The sequence below is a fragment of the Oculina patagonica genome, chromosome 6 (genome assembly GCF_052425735.1).
Source record: "Oculina patagonica isolate OP01 chromosome 6, crgOcupat, whole genome shotgun sequence".
Taxonomy (NCBI): Eukaryota; Metazoa; Cnidaria; class Anthozoa; order Scleractinia; family Oculinidae; genus Oculina; species Oculina patagonica.
This window is the reverse complement of record NC_135763.1, coordinates 4,750,518-4,772,641: the sequence shown is the minus strand read 5'-3', so window position 1 is coordinate 4,772,641 and position 22,124 is coordinate 4,750,518. Positions and strand designations below refer to the sequence as shown.

The window sequence follows — 22,124 nt, the reverse complement described above, 5'->3', positions numbered from 1 at the left end:
TGTGCTGCGACTGTGCTTTCTGTTTCTTTCCTGCTGTCTGCGGACTGGGTGGTTTTGGGTTGGTGGTCTGGTCTCGGTCTCGGCTCTTCGTCCTCGCTCGGCGTTCCTCTCGTGGTGTGCTGTTTTTGATCTCTTCTCGGTTGTTTCGTGTGCCTTTGGTGGACGCTGATGACTTGTTGTCTTTCTGAGCTTCGGAGGGACCCTCACTGATGCAGTGAGGCGATTTCGTTCTGATTCGGCACGAGTGTGGGGGGGGGTGTGTGGGGTGGGGTTGTGTCGTTCTGGTGGGGTTCGCTTTTCTGCTCTTGTGGGGGGGGGGGGGGATGTCTTTGTGTTTGTTGTTTTTTTTATTTGTTTTTTGTTTGTGCTTGTTTGGCTTATGGGGGTTCTGGGTGTGTTTTTGTTTTTTTTTTTTTTGTTCACTGGTTTTTTGTGTGGTTTTACTGTGTGTCTTGGTTTCGTTATTTACCCGGTCCTCGGGTTGTCTCTCGACCGCGTGGGACGGCGCGATTTCGCCTTCTTTTTGGGTCCCGCACTTTGTTCTGTTCCGGGTGGGATTGTTGTGCGGTGGGTGATTAGGAGTGGGGGGGCGCGTCGTTCTGTTGGTTGGGGCGTCCTTGTTCGGGTTTTTTCTTTGGTTTGTGTCGTGCGGCTGGCTGTTGTTTTTGGGAGGTCGCCTTGTTCTTCTGCACTGTCTTGTTGGCTGTTTTGTTGCTACTCTTTTTCGCTCTTTTCTCGTGGGCTCGCTCCAGGCTTGTTTGTTTTCGTTCTCTGCTCTCTTTGCTTTCTCCGGCTGCCCGCGTTCCTTTCGTCGGGCGCTCTGTCTGTGGGGTGTTTGTTCTGCACTGGCTTGTCTGCTCTGTGTTGTCTTTTGGGGGCGGTGCTTCTGTGTGTTCTTTTTGGTGTTTGGCCTCTCCTTGTGTTTCTCTCTGTGTTTTCTTCTTCGGTTTGCTCTGTCTTTGTGTGCTTTTGTTGGTCGCCGTCCCCGTTCTGTTGTGTCTCTCCGGTCTGATCTGTCTTGGCTCCGTGGGTGCTGGGGTCTGTTGTTTCCTTCTCTCTCTTCATCTGATTGGCGCTCGGCGCTGTCTTCTCTGTCTCGCTGCGCGTGATCTCGTGGGCTTGTGTGTCTGTCGTTTGTGGTTGCCGGTGTGCGCGTCCCACTGCTGCTGCAGCTCCTTGGTTGGTCCTGGGATCATCTTCGGATGGGGTGGGGCTGGTGCCTCCCTGTGTCCCTGCTGGTGGCTCCCGCCGGGCTGGGTCTCTGGGTGGCGTGGTGGGGGCGTGGGGGGGGGTGTGGGTGGTGGTGTGCGGGGCCTCGTCTGTGTTGGTGTTTGGGTGCTTTTTGGTCTCGTCTCTTTGTGGCTTGCTGGGCGGTGTGTGGATCACCACCACCACCACCACCACCACCATCATCATCATGTTTTTTTTTACCCTCGGATTTCCGAGTAGCTTGTACAGCTAATATCTCCGAGCAATTCAACAGTACACAGCACGATGGGCAAAGACCAGACCACAACACCGGGAACTCCATGCCCTACTCTTTACGATAAGTGTGTGGGTCCTTTTACGTCCCCTGCTGACCATAACACTGAAGATACAGGAGACGGGGCCTACGGTTTATCGTTCTTATCCGAGAAGACTAGAATATCTAACCATTTGCAGATGTCATTGCAAAGACAGCATATTCTCCTCAGTTTATATTTTAAGACCCTGAGTGTTGGTCCGGTCTGGGACTCGAACCCGAGACCTCCCGCACGGTAATCCGGCGCTCTACCAACTGAGCTAACCGGTCGGCGATCATAATGAGTTTTTGGAAAGAAACTATAGAATTACATAAGAAGGGTGCAAAGGAAATGTAATTTTGAGGTTGCCCTTCAGGCAAGAAGAGGCCATTGTGTGTTGTTCTCAGTGATGGCTTTTCTCACTGGCTTTACTTCAACTGCCAACTAAACAGTCCAAAAATGTTACTAGCCCTTCAGGCAAGTGAAAGTGATGATAAAGCCCACCAGCCATTAGCAATCAGACAGGCCATTCTTTGAATGCTGATTAAGCCTGGTAGAGGTATGAGAAAGATGTTAATCAATCAGAGAAACGTCCCGAGTTAAAAGAAGCTATGACTTTTTGACCGCTGTTCTGGATGCTCTGTCACTGAGCTGACGGAGACTTGTGGTAGTTAGGCCTAGGCCATATATCTTGGTTCAAATGTGACAAACGTCCTGCATATTGCTATGATTAGTTTTCTTAGAGCAATTTTCAATTGAGTGTGGTAAAACAAAACCAAAGTAATTACTCCGACCAATCACAAAGAACTCAGACCAGCCGTCAGCCAATCAAAACTCGAAGCAAATACATGTATCTGGCACAAAGCGCGGGAAAACGTGCGCGAGCGAGTCATGATTGGGTTTAGTTCTGATTGGCTGAGAAAGTGGTGTGAGATGTTTAAGCCAATCAATAAGCGTAGCAATGCAAAACCAAAGCAAACGCAATTTACTTTCGACACACTTAAGTGAAAACCGCTCTATGAACTTGTTACATATTTTACCTGTTAAGTCTTTGGTTGATGAACTAATCACGCAGTTAGTGATTGATGGAATGTACTCCAAGCTGAACAGGTGCACAGGGCATCCACTATCAGATACCTTGGAATTGCAAAAAGGAAAACAAATTTTAAACGAACAAAACTGACAAAAAGACCAAGCATTTTAATTAGAACTTTGTTTCTAAACTGCTTTGTAACATCTTCATATTTCATGAAATAAGGCGCACATAGCTAACTGATGACACTTCAAGTTTTACTCTCAATTTTCTTTCATAAAAGTGGGTAGATCACAGTCGTGCAGTTTTTTTTTTCAATTCATTTTATGAATTACTGTTTGGTACTATCGATATTTCTATATTTGGTACTATCAAACATCCCTCAAATATATTACACAAGCAGTCTGCAGCATTCATTGTTTATTTTTAATACCTCCTCTGTGGAGCTCACGCTGACCTCCTCCAAATGTTTTAATTGACTTTGCAGCAGCTGAAGAAGTTCTACAGCCTTACTCACTACAGAAAATAAATAGTGCGAGCAAATCATTACACTACCGATAGCTGATGGCTTTCATATTGGCCAGCTGCGCAGGGAACTGAGGCGAGTTGCAAATTTTAAACAATCAATAAACTGACACCACCGCATGAAAGATCACAGTGTCAAGATCGGTCATTTGACCAAGTTTGATGCTTTTAAGATGAACAGAGACCAAGTTATGGACCTTGAAACATGGATCAAAATCCATACAAATTTCTCTTACTCTTAAACAGCATCCCCCGAAACCATATATTAATAAAATATCAGTTTTGTGACAGCTGTAAAATCCTGCCATGAACCTACTATTTAAAAGAAATAAAGATGAAAATCACTGTGTTTGTATATTTTTAAGACTACCACAGAAATCATAAAGAATTAGGAATTTATATGGTTTTGGGGATGCTGGTTCACAATTAAGAGACGTTTGTATGTATTTTGAACCATGTTTCAAGGTCCATAACTTGGTCTAGATCTATATTCATCCTAAAGACATCAAACTTGGTCAAATGACCAATCTCACCATGATCTCTCATGTAGTTGTGTTAAAATTTGTAACTCCCCGTCCCAGTTCCCTGCACAACTCCGGAACGGCCAATACTTTGGAGATGACTTATCTTAGATGCATGATTTTGCAATTTTTCCCTTATTTAGCATAAGCCAATTAATGTCAGACTATAAACAGTTTTCATATCAAATCATGTACTCTCACGAGCACAAACTTTTAGGTGCAGTACATACATGTATTATAGTGAGGGAAAATGCAGCTTTAATGCACTTTAAATTTCTAAATTTCACTGTTCAGGGGGAGTCATTTAAAACATATCATGTACAGGTTGCAGGAATGCAGTTCCTTATATAGGAGATAGCAGATACATTCTCACTAAAGGATAGCAGATACATTTTCACTGAAGGGCTAATCAAAATTTGGGTCCTGGAAGACAGACAGACAGACAGACAGACAGTCAAACAAACTCACCTTCTTCATCAAGTAGCCAGAGAAATGCCAGCAGGCAGCTACTTAACACAAGTGGAGCACATCCAATACTTTTATCATGTAACACTTTAAACAGTGAAGGTAGATAAGTACTCAGAGTGTGCTCAATGTTTTCTGGAGTAAAAAGATCTTGCTCAGCCATTTCTCCTGACTCTTTCACTGTTTCTTGGTGACAATCTCCTATTTTGAATGCCTCAAAAGCTGCATTATAATAGGACACAAATATATTATTTTAGTGAAAAATATGAAATGTAATGTGAGTGTGGGACAAAAAAAAACTGAGTCTATGACGGGAATGGAACTCATGGCCTTCCAGATACCGGTTGGGTGCTCTAACCAGCTGAGCTAGGTGAGACTTTTTTACACTATCTTATACAATTATACTGAAAGGCACAGTGGTTTAATGGTTAGCCTGCTCTGGATTGTGTGTTATACGTTCAAGCCCTGTGATCACTTTGTTGGTATTTGACTCTCACAGTTCCTCTCTTCACCCAGGAGTAAATGGGTACCAGCAAATTAAATGCCCCAAATAATTTTGCAAATGAGTAACATTTCATCAAGGAGTCAGGGGAGTAAAAAATACTTCTAGTTGCTTCATGCTACTGAAACCAGAGATACACTCTCCTGATGGGCCACTAGGTTAAAAACACAGACTTTATCTTGACCTATTTTTAATTATTGTGTTGAAGTTTAAAGGGAATTTCAGGTGAAAATAATTTTTCATTTGTAGTTTTTTGTTAACCCCAAGGAATTACAAACGAAACTACCGGTAGTTTATAATCATTTGACCTGAAATTGCATTTGATAGTGACCTGATTTTCTTGGCGGAATGTTACTCATTTTTTTTTCCTGTTTACTGGCCTCTTTCTTCTCAAGAAAGGTGTACCAAAACAGTGGATTTTTTTTTTGAATTCTTCAGTTTATAAGCTTTCTATTGTAGTTTGTGGTAATTTCCTCAAAAACAACACAGATCACGTATTTTTTTTTCTGAAGGACACCCCAAAGGTATTGACTATTGAGTAACCTTAATTTAATAATACACAAATTAAAGTGTTTTGTTTTTTCAAAATGACAGAGTTTTTACAGCCAGGTGGGGGAAAATTTTATCTGCAGCATTTTCTGCATATTTCTGTTGTTTTACTTCTTTTTTATTTAAACAAATCTGTAAAGTACATGTACCTCTCCAGAGGCTTCTGTGAAGAATCGTAGCACTCTTGTGAAGCCCACCAACAAGTATATTTATGTGCCCTCGTAACAGCAAGTGGCTCAAATTATATGCGATTGCTTGTTCATAGCAAATGAATGAAGACTCTGGTGGAAGACCTAATATAAAATAAAAGATAGAAATCCATCCTCATAAATTTACAGTTATGTGATATCCAAAATGCTAATAAACATATATTTAAAATTTATTATTCAACAAATGCATGCGCTGCCCATATATGGTCAAAATTTTAACGTTATCTGTCATCCGCACATAACAGATATCCTTGTGTTTCGTTGACAATTTGTTGAATAATTAAACAATTATGCGAAATATCGTCTGATTTTAGCCCACTCGGCCTACGACCTCTTCGACTATAAGTGTCAGGCGGTATTCCGCGCAATTTCGCCGGATAATAATTATTGTTAAGTATTTTCTAGTGTTTCCTTTTTTTCTTGTAGCTGGGAGGGGGACAAGGGAAGGGCAGGACACTTGGCCATTCCTGCTACTGGCAGAGATGCTAACAATAATTTGTAGCAGCTAGGTTTCCTGCATAAAAATATCATAAGGGTATAGATATAAAAGTCAGTGTTGTTTAGCAAAATGTAACCATGAAGAAGTGAAAGACATGACCTATCTTAGATTATAATTATCAAGGGTGATCAGACAATTATGGATTACGGTAAATTTCTATTAATAATAAATAATATTATTATTCATTAGTTTCAAAATGTCAGTCTCAGTACCTTGGTTTCTAAATTGTTTGATTTAATTTTAATTTGGTGCAAAAAATTCATTTTGTTTTTATTTTCCTTTGTCTCCTAGTCAATATACCATCAAAAATCAAAATCAAACTGGCTTTAATAATAAAATTTAACCAACAGCCAAATTTAATCACATACAGCATCTATTAATAGCCCCAGTAACCGCTTTGAATAAAAAATGCTTTTGTCTGGCTGGCTGCAAATGGTTTTGAAATATTAATGGCACCTTTTAGAACTCCAAAATGATCCAAATTAAAATACAGTTTTTAAAGGGGGCTCCCAAAAAAATTTTTAATAAAAAACCACAAAAAAAAAAAAAAAAAAAAAAAGGGGGCACCCTATACGAAATTTTTTTGTAAACTGAATGTTTGAGTTGAAACATGTAACTACAGAGGTGGCAGGGGTTTTGGAACGTGGGAGGAGGGGGGGGGCTAAGACTGTCCCAAATACATTCAGCAGGTTTTCATATTTGGAGCAACTTTCTTCCGTTCTAGCAACTCTTTGTTTTAATTCTGAGCAGTTTCTAGACTGAAGATTTCCAAAGATTCTCTGATTGTTGTTTGAAGGCCATACGAACGTTTATGATCATTTTTTGAACTTTCCCAAAGATAAACAAAGTTTCCCGAAGAGCACCCCAAAAATTTGCTTTGTGTGTGTGTGTGTGTGTTGGGGGGGGGGGGGGGGGCTACAACCCCCCTGTCCCTCCTGCTCTGCCACCTATGAACTAAGTGATACTCCTTGGTGTGGCTTTCCCAATTTCCTTGGGAGAACAGTCTATTTTGCTAAAGCTAGGTTTTCGCATGAGTATTAAGTGAATGAATTTCTTTCATCAGTGGTTGAAAAACATGAAATGTAAAATTTATACCTTGCACTTTTTCCAGTAGAGATGTGAAGTTGCACAAAACTTCCTGAATTGTTGCTTGACTGTCATCTTCCTTTTCCAATCATTCATTGTTGAAAAAAAAAAACATTATTTTAATGGCCCATTTGTGAACAGTACTTATTACATAGTTCTACTAATGATACTTGACTTATGGCCAAAGCCCTAAGTGAGCATAGGGCCGGACATTCTCCTCCGCCATGCTGCACGGTCGCGGGCAGCCACCACTGCCTCATTCCACGAGCCGAAACCCAAAGCCGCTAAATTGTATATTCCATTTTTTTTGTATCACATGCATTTTTGGTTATTACACTGTATATTATAATTATTGAAATTGATCACCATTGCAACTTCCAAGAGGGCAAACATACCCTATTATATTAATTGTCCTTTTGAGGCTTATAACTTTAAATGATTGGTAAACATTTCTCTGCTCTGACTGGTTAAAAAGAGTTGCTGAGAGCAAAAATTGTAGCATTAGTTAATAAGTACGTCAGAGAGTAGTTAATTATTCCATAAAACGAATTTTGAGTAATAAATTCTACTTGTTTGTTCATTGGTTGAGTGACAAAAAGATGCTGTCTTAATCAGATATTGTTTGAAAGGGTAGATATAATATAAGGTATCATGGTAATTTTTTGCATGGATACACCATAAAATTATTTATTAGCACTTGCATTCACTGTGTTTCAGTGTAGGGACATTCCATTTTATGTCTGCAACCCCCTTAATATGGCAGAAATCTAAACCCTCAATTTTTTGTCGCCACCCTTTGAAATTTAAAATTCAAAGGGTTGATTTTTTTACAGCACCTTTGACAAAAATGTCTGAAGGGACTAAAATTTGTCAGAAAAAAACTGAACCTTAATTTGGAAAAACCTGCTGCCCTCCTTAGAGGGGTGGGGGATAAAAATAAAATGGAATGTCCCATACTTTTATTAACCAGTGAAAAACTGATTTGTGTTCATTATTATTGGACTAAAATAATTATAATGTACCCTATTTATAAGGCATTTTGTTGTGAGAGGAATAATTAATAATATACTCACTTTTAAGCGATCAACAAGGAAATCATTTTCAATTATCCACTCCTTGACATCAAAGCTCAGAAAGGTAGCTGAAAATTATGAAGATTACTGGTAAATAAAGCTACCATAAACTTAAGATAATTCAGATACTCTTGGCAGATTCTTGCACTGGGCTAGCACAAAACAGAACTATATAAATGCACCTAACAGTTTACTATCTAATGCAAAACATACAGTTGTGTTATGATTTCTTAGAGCTCTGACTCAGGTTTAAATGCTAACCAAGGATTAAAAGTTGAGGTACTGTATGACTCAAGTGTGAAGGGTGGGAAATTATGGATGATAAAACTTTTTTCAAAATTGTATGAAACTAGATGCACAATTTGACAAAATACTATCATATTATTTTTATTATTCTTACTTTTCATTAAGACTTCTGTATGTTTCCGAAGAAACTTTGATGCCTGAATCTCCTGCTGGATAAATTTGCTAGAAACATGCTATAAAAATAACAATACATATATAACTGATTAACAGTTATCCTCCAAAATCATGTGGAATATCAGCTGTCACAAATTCATAGTTAGTACAGTAATGGTACTGTATGGGCTTAAAGTTAATCAAAGACGCATGTACACTGGCCAGAATAATGGTATGGAAATCTGACGGCAAATAGTTTTTTTAAAAATTAAATTCTGAACAACTTATGAATCATCAAGTTACGATACTAAGGAAAGGATTGTATTCTCCAAATTTGACGGTGTTGCTGTGCTGGAAAGCCTCCAGCTACATTTTAAAGTTGCCATACATTTGTCTATATTTTTTGTGCAAATTGATGCAGTTTGTGGGTAAAAATTATAGACAGATGCATGGAATATTCAAAATGTAACTGAACACTTTCTAGCCCAGCTACATCCTTCAAACTTGGTGAATAAAAACTTTTGCCTAGTATATATCTCAAAATATTTGCTGTCGGATTTCCATATAAACATTGTAATTTCTAACCATGTTGCCTATGTGTCAAGATAGCCTCGAAAACTGTGACAAGGTCTATTAAAATTCATGGCACTTTATAAACAAGCCACTAGTCAAGAGCAACATCAGTTGTTGTGGGTTTTTACAAGCTTACTACCTGCTACCTGATTAAAGAGAGAAGAAGGGGTAGGCCACATGTGGGGGTAGGGTTAGTCTGGATGCCTTTCATGGTGCTGCATATGAATTGCCGATTATAATGCCCCCAAGACAAAACCCCCTTATAAAACATAACACCCATATCATAAGACGTAAGGGTCTTTAATTTTAGAATGACATGAGCAAAAATGGATTTCTCAACAATGATCAGATCACACCATAAACTGTTAAGTATCGTTATATAGTTATTCGTTTAACTACTCGTTGCTCACATGGATCAAGCAATGAAAACAGTTGAATCGCGACAGGGGGGTGGGGGTGGGTTACTCCCTTAATGGGTGCATGCAGTCTGATAGGGTATGGTTTTCAGGCTTTTTTGTCTTGAATGGGGGTACATATTTCACCCCTTTTTGTCTTAACGGGGTATCTTTACATGGACCACTAAATGTCAAACAGGATAGGCTTATATGCTTTTAGAGATGTAAATTTATGCAAACTTAGCCACAAGCTGAATTTTCACAAATTCTTTCATCCTGCTGACTTACGCTGAATTTAGCATTGATACTTAACTTAATTCATGATTACAACAAAACCCGTTAGGTACTTGTTTATGTCTTAGACGGGTATCAAAAATTCCCCCCCCCCCCCCCCCCCCCCAAAAGGGGGTTTTTAAAGATTGGGTTTGGGTTGGGGGTTCGGCCCCCAAAAAAAAAAAACAAAGGGGTTGGGGGGGGGGAGCGGGGGGGGGGGGGGGAGGGAGCAGAGTAGTGGATACTATTTTGAGTTACATTTTTATAATGATGGCTCAACAGTTGTGGTTGCAATGCAGTAAATTAAGTCATGGTGTTTGGTAGCCACTGAGCAAACTATATCTTACAGTGTAAGCCAATGCTCAGAACAAATGATCAAACCTGAATAGTCCATTTTGCAGATACGGCAGCCATATTGATTTTGCCCCCAGGGCATTCTATAATGCTTATTGATATGATTTATTCTTTTATTGTGATAATTCTCCAATTACCATCATAAAAAAACTCTATTAAATATTATAAAATGCCCTGGGGGCAGAATCTACAACTGGCCACTGTATCTGCGAAATGGACTATGAGATCGGCAAGACATCAAAACAAGATCCTCGACTGGACCACTGTCAAGTACTAGTAGTCGATCAGTTTAAAGCGAAATAAAACATTTAATCATCCAATATACCCCGAAATTATTCGTAAGAGGTGTAGGGATATTTCTTACATTTAGTAAGCTTATTTATCTCTTCATCATTAAAGAGATTTGCATCGAATTCATCAAAATTCACAGAAGACCGGGAGGATATCTTACCTTGCCTTCAGTATTAAAGTAATCTGTCATTTGTTTGTCCAATCCACTGATCTCTTGTCTTACAGCGCGTTCTCCTTTAATCATGTTTGTTGTTTTAAAGGCAGATGGATTGCTGGATTTCAAAGGAAACTATCAATCTCGCAAATCTCCCGCCATCAGTCCTGAAACTCAATCTAACTTTACACATAGTGGTCCACATAGTGTGGCGTACACGACATGGATATTCCCTGGACGACATTTCTTCCAATCCAGCTTCCCCTCCCTAGGCTAACTTTTAAAATAAACACAGTGACCTCTCTAATTTTGAAGAATATTTGTTGTAGAACAAAAAAGGTCATAAAAAATGGGAATCACTGTTTATCTTGCTAAAAACAAAATTAACAAGTACGCAATGGAATAACTCGGCTGCTGTTTCCCCCACCACTAGGGTAGGGTAGGGTTGAGTTTTCTTTCGCGCCAAATTGTGAGAATTCAACATGGCGGGCGGTCGTGAGAGAGCTCTCGCAGAAAGAACGCTTGTTTGTCTTTTGCAAGCCGTTCAAGGCCATAGGACCACTGTAGAACTGCGAAATGAGTCATCGGCAGAAGGTCTGATTGAACATGTAGACGGATTCATGAATATCTCTATGTCTGATGTCAAGTTTACCAAGGGGAATGGCGGCGAAGTGCTGGTCTTCCCAACAATGTTTATCCATGGCCGGCAGATTCGTTACGTTCAAATCCCTGATTTTATTGACATGAGAAAAGCTATTGATGAACAGTTGACAAAGATAGGAAATTCGAGGAAAGCTCCCGCTAAACGAATGAAGAAGGCTGGAAAATCTTGAAGTTGAGGTAAAAAGACCTTCTTTAGCTTTATACACGTGCTTTGTGTTACGTCATAAGCTTGTGGTTACGTGCATAGCTTTTTTTCTACATCCATCTTTGGATATCGTCTTTCGACGTGCTGTTTGAAATGAGCCAATCATACCGATGCAAACCGGTGTTGATTTCATGCAAATTACCCCACAAGTTCAAAACGTCGTGCTAGTGGGCTGTGATTGGCTGATTTCAACCTGTCTTGTTTGTTTAGCACCCAGGGTTTAGCACGTCAAACGATGGATGTCAATAAAAAGCCACTATGCAAGTAATACTGAATACAGGTGTAATAAAATATTAGGACCTAAGCTTAACCAAGTGGGTTACAGTGCCTCTCTCCACCCAGGTTCATAAATGGGTACCAGCGAATTTACTGCTGGGGGAAAGTAGAAATAGGCTATGTGGATAACTTTGAGTTCAATTGTGTGAGGGAAAAGCATTAAAAAAAACCTCGAGTAGCCCATTCCTTCTTTCTATCGCAAAATTAGACTTCTGAATATAATTAATTTGAATTTGATATTGGCATTATGATCGACCACTTTGGCGTACATCCTGACGATGGCGATTTCGCAGCGAACTTGGAAATTCGCGGCGGCTTTTAAGCATGTTAGAACCGAGCGATTGCGGTGATTTTTGAGAAATTGGCCAAAACCTGGGAGGCTGTCAATCTCGGCGGGCCATCGAAGTTGCCAGCCTTGTCATTTTTTCTTACTTTAGTAGAAAACATCCATTGTTAGCAAAAAAAATTGTCACATTCACTTGCACTCTACAAAAAATACAGGGAGGTGCGGTAGCCTAATGGTTAGCACGCCGGACTCCCAATCAAAATGGTACAGGTTCGAACCCAGGCTGGGTTCATTGTTGTGTGTTTTTGGGCAAGACACTTTTATTATCTTCATAGTTTCTCTCTCCACCCAGGTGTATAAATGGGTACCGGCACATTTGATGCTGGGGGTAACCCTGTAATGGACTTACATCCCATCCAGGGTGGAGTAGAAATTTTCCTAGTCACTTCATGCTACTGAAATCGGGATAAGCTCCAGCTTGATCGGCCACTAGGTTCGAACACAGACTACAAAAAATAATAATATTTAATCGATAGATGAACACTGATAACCATTAGTATTTATTGATACTTTTTTATTTCAAAACTTTTATTTTTTAATGTGACAGGTATTATAATACAATTCCTAGAAAAAGATTTAGTATTCACAAATGACATAAATTTTGTGGTCAAGTGTTGCTTTGCCAAAAGGCAGTTTATAACAATTAGCAGTGTCCCATTCAACCTAGTAGAAAAATCTTATACAATGTAATTCATTTTGCTAGAATTGATCATTGCTTGAATTTAAACTTCTAAAAATATTTCACTATGAAAATATTTTGGTGTTGGTAATTTAACAACTACTATAAATGCAAATTTAGAATTGCAGAATAAGAATAATAGTAGCAACATGTGTCCTCTTCCCTTTCAATTAATTGCTCAAAACTTATAAAATCACCATGATCGCAATTAATATGACGCATTGAGCTGTAGTTCAGGATAATACTCAAAACTTGTACCAAATGGCAAGACATTTGGTATTCGTGGGTGGTATCTCGTGTTCTGTTTGATGGTTGGGAGTTCTGGCCAGTCAAACTGAATGGTTGTGGAATGTTTCTCTCTAAAAGGCCGTCTCTTTTGTGATCGTAACTCAATGTCGATTGTGTCTGGATTTCTCTCCAATTTACTCCATTCCTCATAGTCTAGTTGACAGTCATTGTAGATTCCTTTCATGCGTTGCCTGGTGGAAGGAATTCAGTCAAAAAAATAAAAACAAGATTAACAAAACTCCACCTAACATTGAGTTTTTTTGCTGCTATCTATCTATCTGCTATCAGTTGTATTGCGTGACATATAGTACGATAAGTGATTTGCGTTATCAGAAAATGTCAAATGTATAATGTAAGATGGTAAAGCAACAGTATCTGTTCTATGTTGCAAATATTTAGAGACTTACAAGTGAAAATGGCACCCTGTTGTAAGAAAAATTGATTAATGAGCAATAGAAATAAATTGTTTTTAATTATTTAAAAAGAAAAATTATCATACAACTTACCCGCTTCTCTTCCTGACCCCGCTGTCGATATCATGTAATTGCATTCTAAGCCATGTGTTACACTCAGTGCCATGTCGACCAAGAGGTACCAAGGGAGCAGGAGGGAGGCGTATTTCTTCTACTTCTTTATCACTCATTGTATCCCCTGTCACACATCTCACTACAGTACGATCCTCATCAAGTCTTGTGCTTCCTTGTGATATCAGTGGATCGTCAAGTTTCTTTGTTATTGCCTGAAAGAAGGCCATTTCACAAAATTGCACTGATTTATTAAATGGATGTAATCTGAATCCTTTTTTATTTTTCTTTAGGTTAGAAAGAAATGTCGTTCTACGCCAGTGATGAGGAAGTGGAGGCTAGGAAAGCCTGCTTAGTTTGTAAGATCCTGTGAAGGAGACGTAGTTTTACACCTGATTACTGGTTGTAGTTCAGGTGACAGTTCAAGGTTCAAGGGAGTAATGGACAAGTTAAAATCCATCAACCAATAATTATCAGCCACATTCAAGTACAATAAGCCAGTTCCTCAGAACAGTAACACATGGAATGCTACATTTGTAGTTGTTCCAACGCGCAAGGAGAAATAACTCATTGAAACATTTCTGGTCCAGTTACATAATACAACTAGCAAAATACAGAATGCTACTAGTTATGCTTCTACCAGCTAACAAGTAAGGCATGCAGTCAGCTAGTTTGAAGAAGTTTTTCACTGTGACTCACCTTTAGAGGTGCAGGTCTGTTTGCGTTAAGAACAAGTGGATCATATTCTTCAGGCGACATTACATCCAGGAACACCACACCCTGTTGATTAAGTACAATGAATACCATTTTTTGATAAAAAATTATTTTGTATAAGAACTTCGCAAAGTAAAACTTTACAATATCATTATACTTTGTTTTCAGTGCGCTGGAGGCAATCTGGAGATACATTAGATATCTTATGCTTATGCTACCCTTTTCTTGTCTAAATATTAAAAAAAAAAAAAAATTTTTTTTATTTATTCAATATAATAATAAGGGGGATTTTTTTTAAAAAAAAAAAAAAAAATTTAAAGAAAAAAATAAAAAAAAAATTTTTCGTAATCAATTATATTACTCTACTTCCGTTTCTTGCGATTACGTCTCTGATCTGATTTGTTGCTAATAGACAATCCAAAAAAATTTAGGCGTTCAAGCTTTTATGGTTTTGACTGTAATATATTAATTAATTTAATTAATTACTCACCTTTCTGTTACTGTAATCTAGATATTTTTTATAGATATCTCTTTTTCTTCTGTCCAAGTGTCTGTAATTTGGGCCATCCATTTCTTGATCTATTTTTTCCTGACATAAAAAGAGAACTATAATTAATTTTTAGCAGTTTTTTTGTCAGTAATAAATTATTTAAAGTAAATGGTTTGAACCCAGACAGTAGTCGTTGGTGATCGTCCGGGTGAGGTAGTCTGGGACGTGTTGGTGACCAACACTGTCACCAACAACAGTTCTTCTGCTCTCTCCCGCATCACACTTCAATAATAAATTATTTGTAATCAACATCTCATTGATATCGCTGGAGTTAGTTGGGTCAAGTGCATTGTATGTTTTTAGTCAGATGGTAATGAACTAATTCAAATGACTGTTATCAGTAAGCAATAGAACTCAATATTGTAGTCTATGTAGCTAGTCCACGAAGGATACAATAATTGTAGTAACTTGTACGTAGTATTATAGGCCTGTAGTGCGTGCAAAGGGCTATAGCTACATAGTGTTCTGCTGTGCACATGTTGCCTGCCTACAATGCTACGTCATTGACCACAGTCGTATTGGCCCATTATGTATGTGCAAAGGATTTCAGACAGCTGTATGTTACTCTTTACATGTAAACACCCCTGGCACACATTATGTGTGCCTGTTTTGGAAAAACAAAATTTACAGTTTCCCTAAGGGTCATGCAGTCATTTAGCTGTAATTATTATTTATTTATCTTGGGGCTTGGTACAAAATACATTGTTCGTTATGGTTACACCGTTTACTGGTGTGTTCTCTAACAAATAAGGAACAAACTATCAATACAGGCTTTAATTTACCTTTACAGGGCTGTAAACACGTTCACTCCATTTCTTAAATAGCATCTGCTTCTTCCTTTTGTCAAGAGTTGCTTTGTGATCAATGAAGCTATCAACATCCTGTTTATAAATAAAGGGTAAACATTTAAATATTTTAATAGACGTTGTAGCAGTATTATTATTATTTTTGAATATTATAAGCCCTGTGCTATAAATTTATCTATTTCAGCACTTCACACCATCTTCATAACTTTTGGCGGGGGGGGGGCCGCGAGAAAAAGGGGGGGGGGGGGGGGGGGGGGGGGGGGGGAGGCGGGATTCTTAAGATGGTGGGAACCGAGAGAAAAGGAGTAACTGTTCCCCTTGTGTCATATTTGTGACGTACAAATAAACAAACAGAAACCATGCTGAATTTTGGTGAGCTGTGTGAACTTTCAACACAATGGAAAGTCGTAACTTGAGCCAAAACAACTTGAAATTTTGATCTTCTAGTAACTCATAATAAAGCAAACAACTTTGTTTCATGAGGGTAACACATGACAGCAGGGTTGATAAATTGGTAATAAACCCAAGGCTGAAAAGATTAATATTTAACCAGTTGGGATGTGATAATTCAACCAGTTGTACCTTCAAGCTGCATATTGCGCCAATTTATTACCCATCACAGCATTTAAATAAAAGTTCAGTGGATGGTTTTTAATTTAAGAAATTTGCTTATCTTAGAGGTGTGATCTCTAAATTATGAGAGAGTCATTTAACTTACACATTTTGTATGTTGTTTACAAGAAACTTTATAGTTTGGACAATCAAATGAAAAGTTGTAAAACACATCAGGACACTTCACATGATTTCCACTGTGACAGACAGACTATAATTCACTCTGAATTCTTCACTTTTACTTGACTTTTACAAACGGCGTTAGTTTATATCTATATGAAGAAAGAACTTAATAGTCATCTTTAGGGACCGAGGCTTTTCATAAATTAATTAACTATGCTAATTAACACTTTCGGGATAATGACTTTTTTGCAATCTCAAAATACTACCGCAGATATAGGCCCCAAACAAATAGATGGATTAACTAAATGAGCTAAAATTTGCACACAGAAATTTAATTGCTTACTTTAACGAATGTGTTCTCATTATCCAGAAGCGTTGTGTACATATTTTTGGTAGCCCTTGACTCAAAGTCGGTCCTTTCCTGAATAGAATGGAAACAAAAGAAGGCATTGTTATTAACAGATGCTGGGAAGTTCTTGTTATGTTATGAAGTCGCATGTTTTGAAGGCAGCAGGAGATAAATAAATGTTTTCTTTTTGTCCATGCTGAGAAGAGCTTTATATGTCAGTTAATAATTAAATGTTTCATTGGATACGGAAAATTCTTTTTGAAGTGTATATTTTACCTAAAAAACCTCTATAATTTGGCTTTCGTTACGTTCAGGGGAGCCCATAATTTTGTTACGAAGGAGGCAACGCTAAGGTCGACAGCTGCAGTTTTCTAAACGGTCAATATCCTTTCGATTGACTGTATTCAATGATATTTATATTAGAAACAAGAAGTCAAATAATGTTGCCAAGTTGGATACTCCCTGAACTTTGCATGCATAAACTGCATACAAACGAAAAGTCATAGCGGTTAAACTCCCTTGATCAATAAACGAAAGCATTTCTTCAGTACCTGGATGTTTCGGACAGATTTTTCATTCAGCCAACTCTGTATTCTAAACGTGTGATCAGAAGGACAAGCAGACTTGGCACTAGCAGCTCTCACTTCCGAGTGGTCACCTAAAGACTTCGTTCTCTCGATTGAGGACGCCGAAGCCGCACGTCTGTGACGATCCTGCGATTAAAACAACCTCATAGATTAAAACTAGCAGTAGTTCACACAGTTTTAACAAGGCCCACTTCTACTGTAGCCAGATATTCAGGGAAAGCGGAAAGTAAACTCACCTTCGCTATTTCATGTTTATCATTGTCGTCCAAAAGTTCGTCCACAATTTCGCAAGTGTGAACAGAAATTCGGCCGTTCGTGGGACGCTTCGGCCGAGACATCGCCGTGTTAATTTGCTGTTGTGCCCGGATAACTTTCTGTCCTTATGAGAGCTTCCTTTCACACACAGACTAACGATCAATAACAGAGTTACCAGCAAAGTCACAAATATCGCGGCTTGACTTGAAAGACTTCACGTGTAAATTATGAATTGTTCCCTTGGCAACGTATCAGCTGTGTTTATGAACTTCCTGCCATCCCAGGGGTGGGTGAGTGCAATTGATAACCTGGCCTGCCCAAAACTGACTAATTTGAAACACAACAAATAAGGATATACCTTCTTACTCGTCACTTAAATTCCAGAAAAATGCTAATATTGTCAAGCGCTTCTTTGTTTTTTTTTCCTTGCTTTTCTGCCTTAGGATTTTTCAACGATGTGCAATATTAGCTCTTCCCTACTCTACCCCTACAAGTACTGTTTGCGCTATCCAGTCTTGCTGAGCAGCGAAAGTTGTGCGAGTGCAGTAGAAAGCGAGGCGGTTTTTCGCCTTTCAAAATGTGGAAAGGACCAGGATTTTCTGTGTTCATACTGTAACTCTGACAATATTCCAAGAATGAATCAACTTCAAAGCCTTCTTCACGACTCTTTGATTGCAACTGGTCACGTCCAGCACTGCGCCATCATTCGGCGAAAAGACACTTCTCTCCGCGCAAGTACAGTTGGGTTTTCGGTAAGCCAAACACACCAGTTACTAAGGAAATATGTCAGATATAAAGACGATTTATTTCTATTATGTCTCCGTTCTGAATTGATCCCGTTTTGACAACTCTGTAGTGCAAATGACACGCGCTTGAAGCAAGAGTAAGCGGCGCCATTTTCCTGACTTGAAGTAAGCCTGATAATTTTGTGCAAAGTTTCTGATGTACATTTCGGAAATTCAGAATTTTTCATTTCTCAATAACTGAAAGTTGACTTACATATTAAAGTCTTTTCTTTTATTATTATCATAAATTGGCCTTATCTGTGGAGTAAAGCAGTTTTATGCATGCACATAAAAGGAAAATATGAATGCAAAGGAGGGTAATTTCCCGCCAGCATAGAGGTAGATACAGTGGGTGGTGTTGGTGGAAGAGGGGGTGAGGGGGGGGGGGGGGATGTGAGCAGGAGAGATGCCATTACATTCTAAGCAGCTTCGCCAGTCTTGGAGTCTCAGAAATTTATCAACAGGGTATCACAATTTTTGTACTTGAGGAACTTAAAAAAAATTTCACACCAGTGTTGAACAGTGGGAATACATCATGTTGCTTAGTAACTAAGGTGATAAAAGTATGCTCAGTAATGACATCTCAAAGACAGTATTTTTGCTTGCCAGGGCCCATTTATACACCTGGGTGGAGAGAGGCACCTGATAAAAGTAAAGTGTCTTGCCCAAGAACACAACGCAATGACCCCAGCCTCAGGCTGGGGGGGGGGGGGGGGAAACCCCCCCCACCAACCCGACCCTATCTCACTGAACCCAGACAGCTTGATCTAGAGTCAGTCTGCGTAGCCACTAACCATTAGGCCATCACGTCTCAGTGCATTTCATGTACCGCTCTTCATTTTATTTGTCAGTGATTGTTTTGATGTGTCATAATTTCAGCCATCGTTGGACAATATACATGCCTTGGTTCATTCATTTACAAACAGTTCACAGGCCAGACGGGAAGGACTCAAGTTCCAGGACACAGTTTATGAATGTGTCAGGGCAGACAGGTTTTCTGTTTATGCCAAGCATGTAAGTTCAGCTAAAAATTCATGATGCTATCATATAATCAAAAAATTGCATGAATGTGGATACTTTTACCCTCACCAAGGAAGGTCACTGTGCAAAGAATGGCAGTGAAAAAGTGCAAGACACCCTCCCCTTGTTTTTTGCTCACTATTTTTTGTGCTTGGACCTTCCCAAATACCTAGAACAGGTTCGTACAACAATATTAAATAAATCTTAGTTTACTTTTATGTGTGATAATGGTAAGGTTAGAAAAGTGACTTGCTTTGAAAGAGTCAAGCCAACCGAACCATCAGTAGAAGTGAGTTCCCATTAGTATAAGTGACAAAGAGTATCGTTCTCAGTTTCAAAGTGGCTATTAGGAATGCTAAACCTGGTAGTCAAAACCTAAATTTTAGTAGTCTTTAGGTAGTTGGCTACCATTAGTCTCAAGCCCTGGAATCAAGGAATCAGTGTTACGATTCAATCTGTTTTCTCTGTATATTTAGGAAAACAATGGAATTATTTTGGTGCGAACAGCTACACTATTGTTGGTGGCCACATACACCCCAGAAATGAGTCCAAGTATTTGCGTGGAGGCCGTTGAGAAATTGGGTCAGTTTCATTTATTTAATGGTGAAAAAGACAACGTAATTACATGCACTTTTAAAATGTTTGGAACAGTAGCGGATCCAGATCCTCCACTGTAGAAATTAGATTTGCAACCAAATGCCATGCTGTTTTTACAGAAAGGATTAACAAAAAATATTGTCCTCTAGGCTCATGACGGAGTTTTATTGTAAAAATATACAGACTTGGCAGTTTGATGCATTCTAAAAACAGTAGGACCATTGACAGGTTGGGAGGGGGGGAGGGTATTCAAAGGATTTTTGTTTTTGTTATTCAAAATAAATTACTCAGTACTGTACCACTAATAATAATTATTATTTTGTTCTTCCATTGTAGCTGACTACTTCAGAGAAAAAGGAAAGTGATCGTGAAGTCTGGGAACTATTTGTACAATACAAATGCAACATAAATTAAGAAATAAAGAAATTATTTGGTGACCTGTTGACTGCGATCCATTCAAGACTTGATCGACACTGCAATTTTAATGTTGTGTTGCAATTTCCATGCTACTGTATATGATATTTCACAAAGAACATGTTTGTTTTAAAATTATTGATGATGACTGATTAAAAGACGTTGGTTGGTCTTCACAATTTGCAGTGAAATTCAACCAAACGTTCCATTAAAGTAAAGGTCATAAATAGCAAAAGGCATAATCAGGTCTGTCATTAAGGGCCGTAACCTGTAACACCTGTTACAGCTGAGTTCACTGAATGTTATGGGTGAAAATGTTAATTGGTGTTACGTTTCACTTGCATACAGAGCGAAATGCTACGGGTGATATGTTCAATGTTATAGGTGCTAAGAAACTTCATGACAGCCCTGATAATGATCATCTGCTACCCTTCAAATCACATACCTGTAAGATATACAATAAAACTTGTTGGCACAACTTGACCAAGAAAATAGTTTATTTTTTTACACTTGGTATTAACATTAAATTTTTGTAAGTTTAATTTTAAGCTTATCACTTTTATGTTTTACAAACTTCTCTGTTTATAATATCTGCTTCCTATTTTTAATAATAAAAAAGAATTTACCACCAGTGGTCACCAGTGCAAAAGATTACAGTTGAAAATATCATATGGTTACATAGTTTTTAAAGCTTTTAAGTTATTGCTGAGCATTAAATTTTGAAACATGGTAAATATTATGGTGGAATCCTGCTTGAAGTTCAACTGCCACCTTTGGTGTGATGATCTGCAGTTGAAATTTAGATTATATGAGGTCATGTGTTATTAAAACAGCAACACAGAAGGGTAGGAATGGCATATCGATACCTGCCTCATTACATCATTTTGTTTTACCTGCAAACAGTAATAATCCAGTTTCCAAAGTATTTGTCACATAAGCTAGTTCTTAAAGAGTTCCAAGAAAATAATGGAATTTTTAGCCCCCTCCCCCCCCCCAATTGAAACCCTGTGCCTGTGCCACCCCATTCCCTCTTTTTTTTTCTTTGCCTTTTTTTGTTTTCATTAGACAAATTCGGCTAACGTGTTCACATATTGCCACCCAATTCAGACCATGTGATGATTCCTTTGGGAGGTTACAATTGTGCAATTTGTCACACGTAACTGAGCGCATGGGAGTATGAACGAACAGAACAATTGTAACCTCCCAAAGGAATCATCACATGATCTGAATTGGGTGGCAACAACGATGTAAACACGTTAGCCGAATTGGTCTATTTAGTGCACTGGGACAAAAAGAAACTTATTAAGATTCCCAGTTATATGTTAATGGGGCTTAACTGATGCCCTAATCCAATCACTGACAGTTAGTAAGAAAATGCCTACACCAAACACAGTTTTACTGTACAGAAACAATTTTACCACTATCATGCAAACTTATTTATGACAGTTAATCTTTTAAACACATATAAGTTCTACTGCCATTGACTAATGCACCTAGTACACCTCTACACCACACCAAAAATGAAGATCAGAAGAAGTTAAACATCAGTAACATTAGAATGCAAGCAGACTTGCAGAACTGAGGTCTTGTGCATGAGATGCAATATTTTTTTGACGAGCATATAAGTTCCCATTTCTTTCATACGGTAGTCCAGCCCCCAAAGGTTTTTAAAACTACTTATAATGACAGTAAATGGAGAAGCAGGAGGTTTTACACCCAACTGAGTTCGCAGCATCCAAGTTAATCACACCTTTCAGAGTACACTTACCGCATTTGCTCCAGACCTAAGAACAAACGAGTTTGCTCCCAAGTTCAACCTACCCCCCCCCCAAGGGGAAAGGGAAAAAAAAAAAAAAAAAAAAAAAAAAACAAAATTTCAATGATTGGTTTGCTACCTTAGACAAAAAACTACTGAGTGAAACAGCGAG

The 22,124-nt window shown here is 38.5% G+C and overlaps 4 protein-coding genes across 4 annotated transcripts in view; 2 read left to right on the top strand and 2 right to left on the bottom strand.

The window, feature by feature from the left end:
* LOC144656733 (Fanconi anemia group G protein-like) overlaps nucleotides 1-10,575 on the bottom strand; it is a 33,624-nt gene extending 23,049 nt beyond the window's left edge. The window contains exons 1-8 of the mRNA XM_078516967.1: nucleotides 10,410-10,575; nucleotides 8,365-8,443; nucleotides 7,965-8,032; nucleotides 6,901-6,970; nucleotides 5,247-5,390; nucleotides 4,050-4,268; nucleotides 2,969-3,051; nucleotides 2,543-2,639 (exon numbers count right to left, since the gene is read on the bottom strand). Of these exons, the coding sequence (XP_078373093.1) occupies nucleotides 2,543-2,639; nucleotides 2,969-3,051; nucleotides 4,050-4,268; nucleotides 5,247-5,390; nucleotides 6,901-6,970; nucleotides 7,965-8,032; nucleotides 8,365-8,443; nucleotides 10,410-10,493 (844 nt within the window). The 5' untranslated portion in view covers nucleotides 10,494-10,575. The remainder of the gene's footprint in view (nucleotides 1-2,542; nucleotides 2,640-2,968; nucleotides 3,052-4,049; nucleotides 4,269-5,246; nucleotides 5,391-6,900; nucleotides 6,971-7,964; nucleotides 8,033-8,364; nucleotides 8,444-10,409) is intronic.
* Nucleotides 10,576-10,884: 309 nt separating this feature from the next.
* LOC144656743 (U7 snRNA-associated Sm-like protein LSm10) lies at nucleotides 10,885-14,350 on the top strand. The gene is made up of 2 exons (XM_078516977.1): nucleotides 10,885-11,243; nucleotides 13,678-14,350. The coding sequence occupies exon 1, from the start codon at nucleotides 10,886-10,888 to the stop codon at nucleotides 11,234-11,236; it is 351 nt and encodes a 116-aa protein (XP_078373103.1). The 5' UTR covers nucleotide 10,885; the 3' UTR covers nucleotides 11,237-11,243; nucleotides 13,678-14,350.
* Nucleotides 12,391-17,597, bottom strand: LOC144656734 (protein FAM228B-like). The gene is made up of 8 exons (XM_078516968.1): nucleotides 17,362-17,597; nucleotides 17,090-17,251; nucleotides 16,533-16,610; nucleotides 15,431-15,529; nucleotides 14,589-14,687; nucleotides 14,084-14,164; nucleotides 13,367-13,599; nucleotides 12,391-13,051 (listed from the first exon to the last, which is right to left on the bottom strand). The coding sequence occupies exons 1-8, from the start codon at nucleotides 17,461-17,463 to the stop codon at nucleotides 12,781-12,783; spliced, it is 1,125 nt and encodes a 374-aa protein (XP_078373094.1). The 5' UTR covers nucleotides 17,464-17,597; the 3' UTR covers nucleotides 12,391-12,780.
* A 284-nt stretch (nucleotides 17,598-17,881) lies between these two features.
* Nucleotides 17,882-20,674, top strand: LOC144656745 (profilin-4-like). The gene is made up of 4 exons (XM_078516978.1): nucleotides 17,882-18,132; nucleotides 19,045-19,179; nucleotides 19,662-19,767; nucleotides 20,119-20,674. Exons 1-4 carry the CDS (start codon nucleotides 18,016-18,018, stop codon nucleotides 20,145-20,147), a joined length of 387 nt encoding a protein of 128 aa, XP_078373104.1. The 5' UTR covers nucleotides 17,882-18,015; the 3' UTR covers nucleotides 20,148-20,674.
* Nucleotides 20,675-22,124: the final 1,450 nt, after the last annotated feature.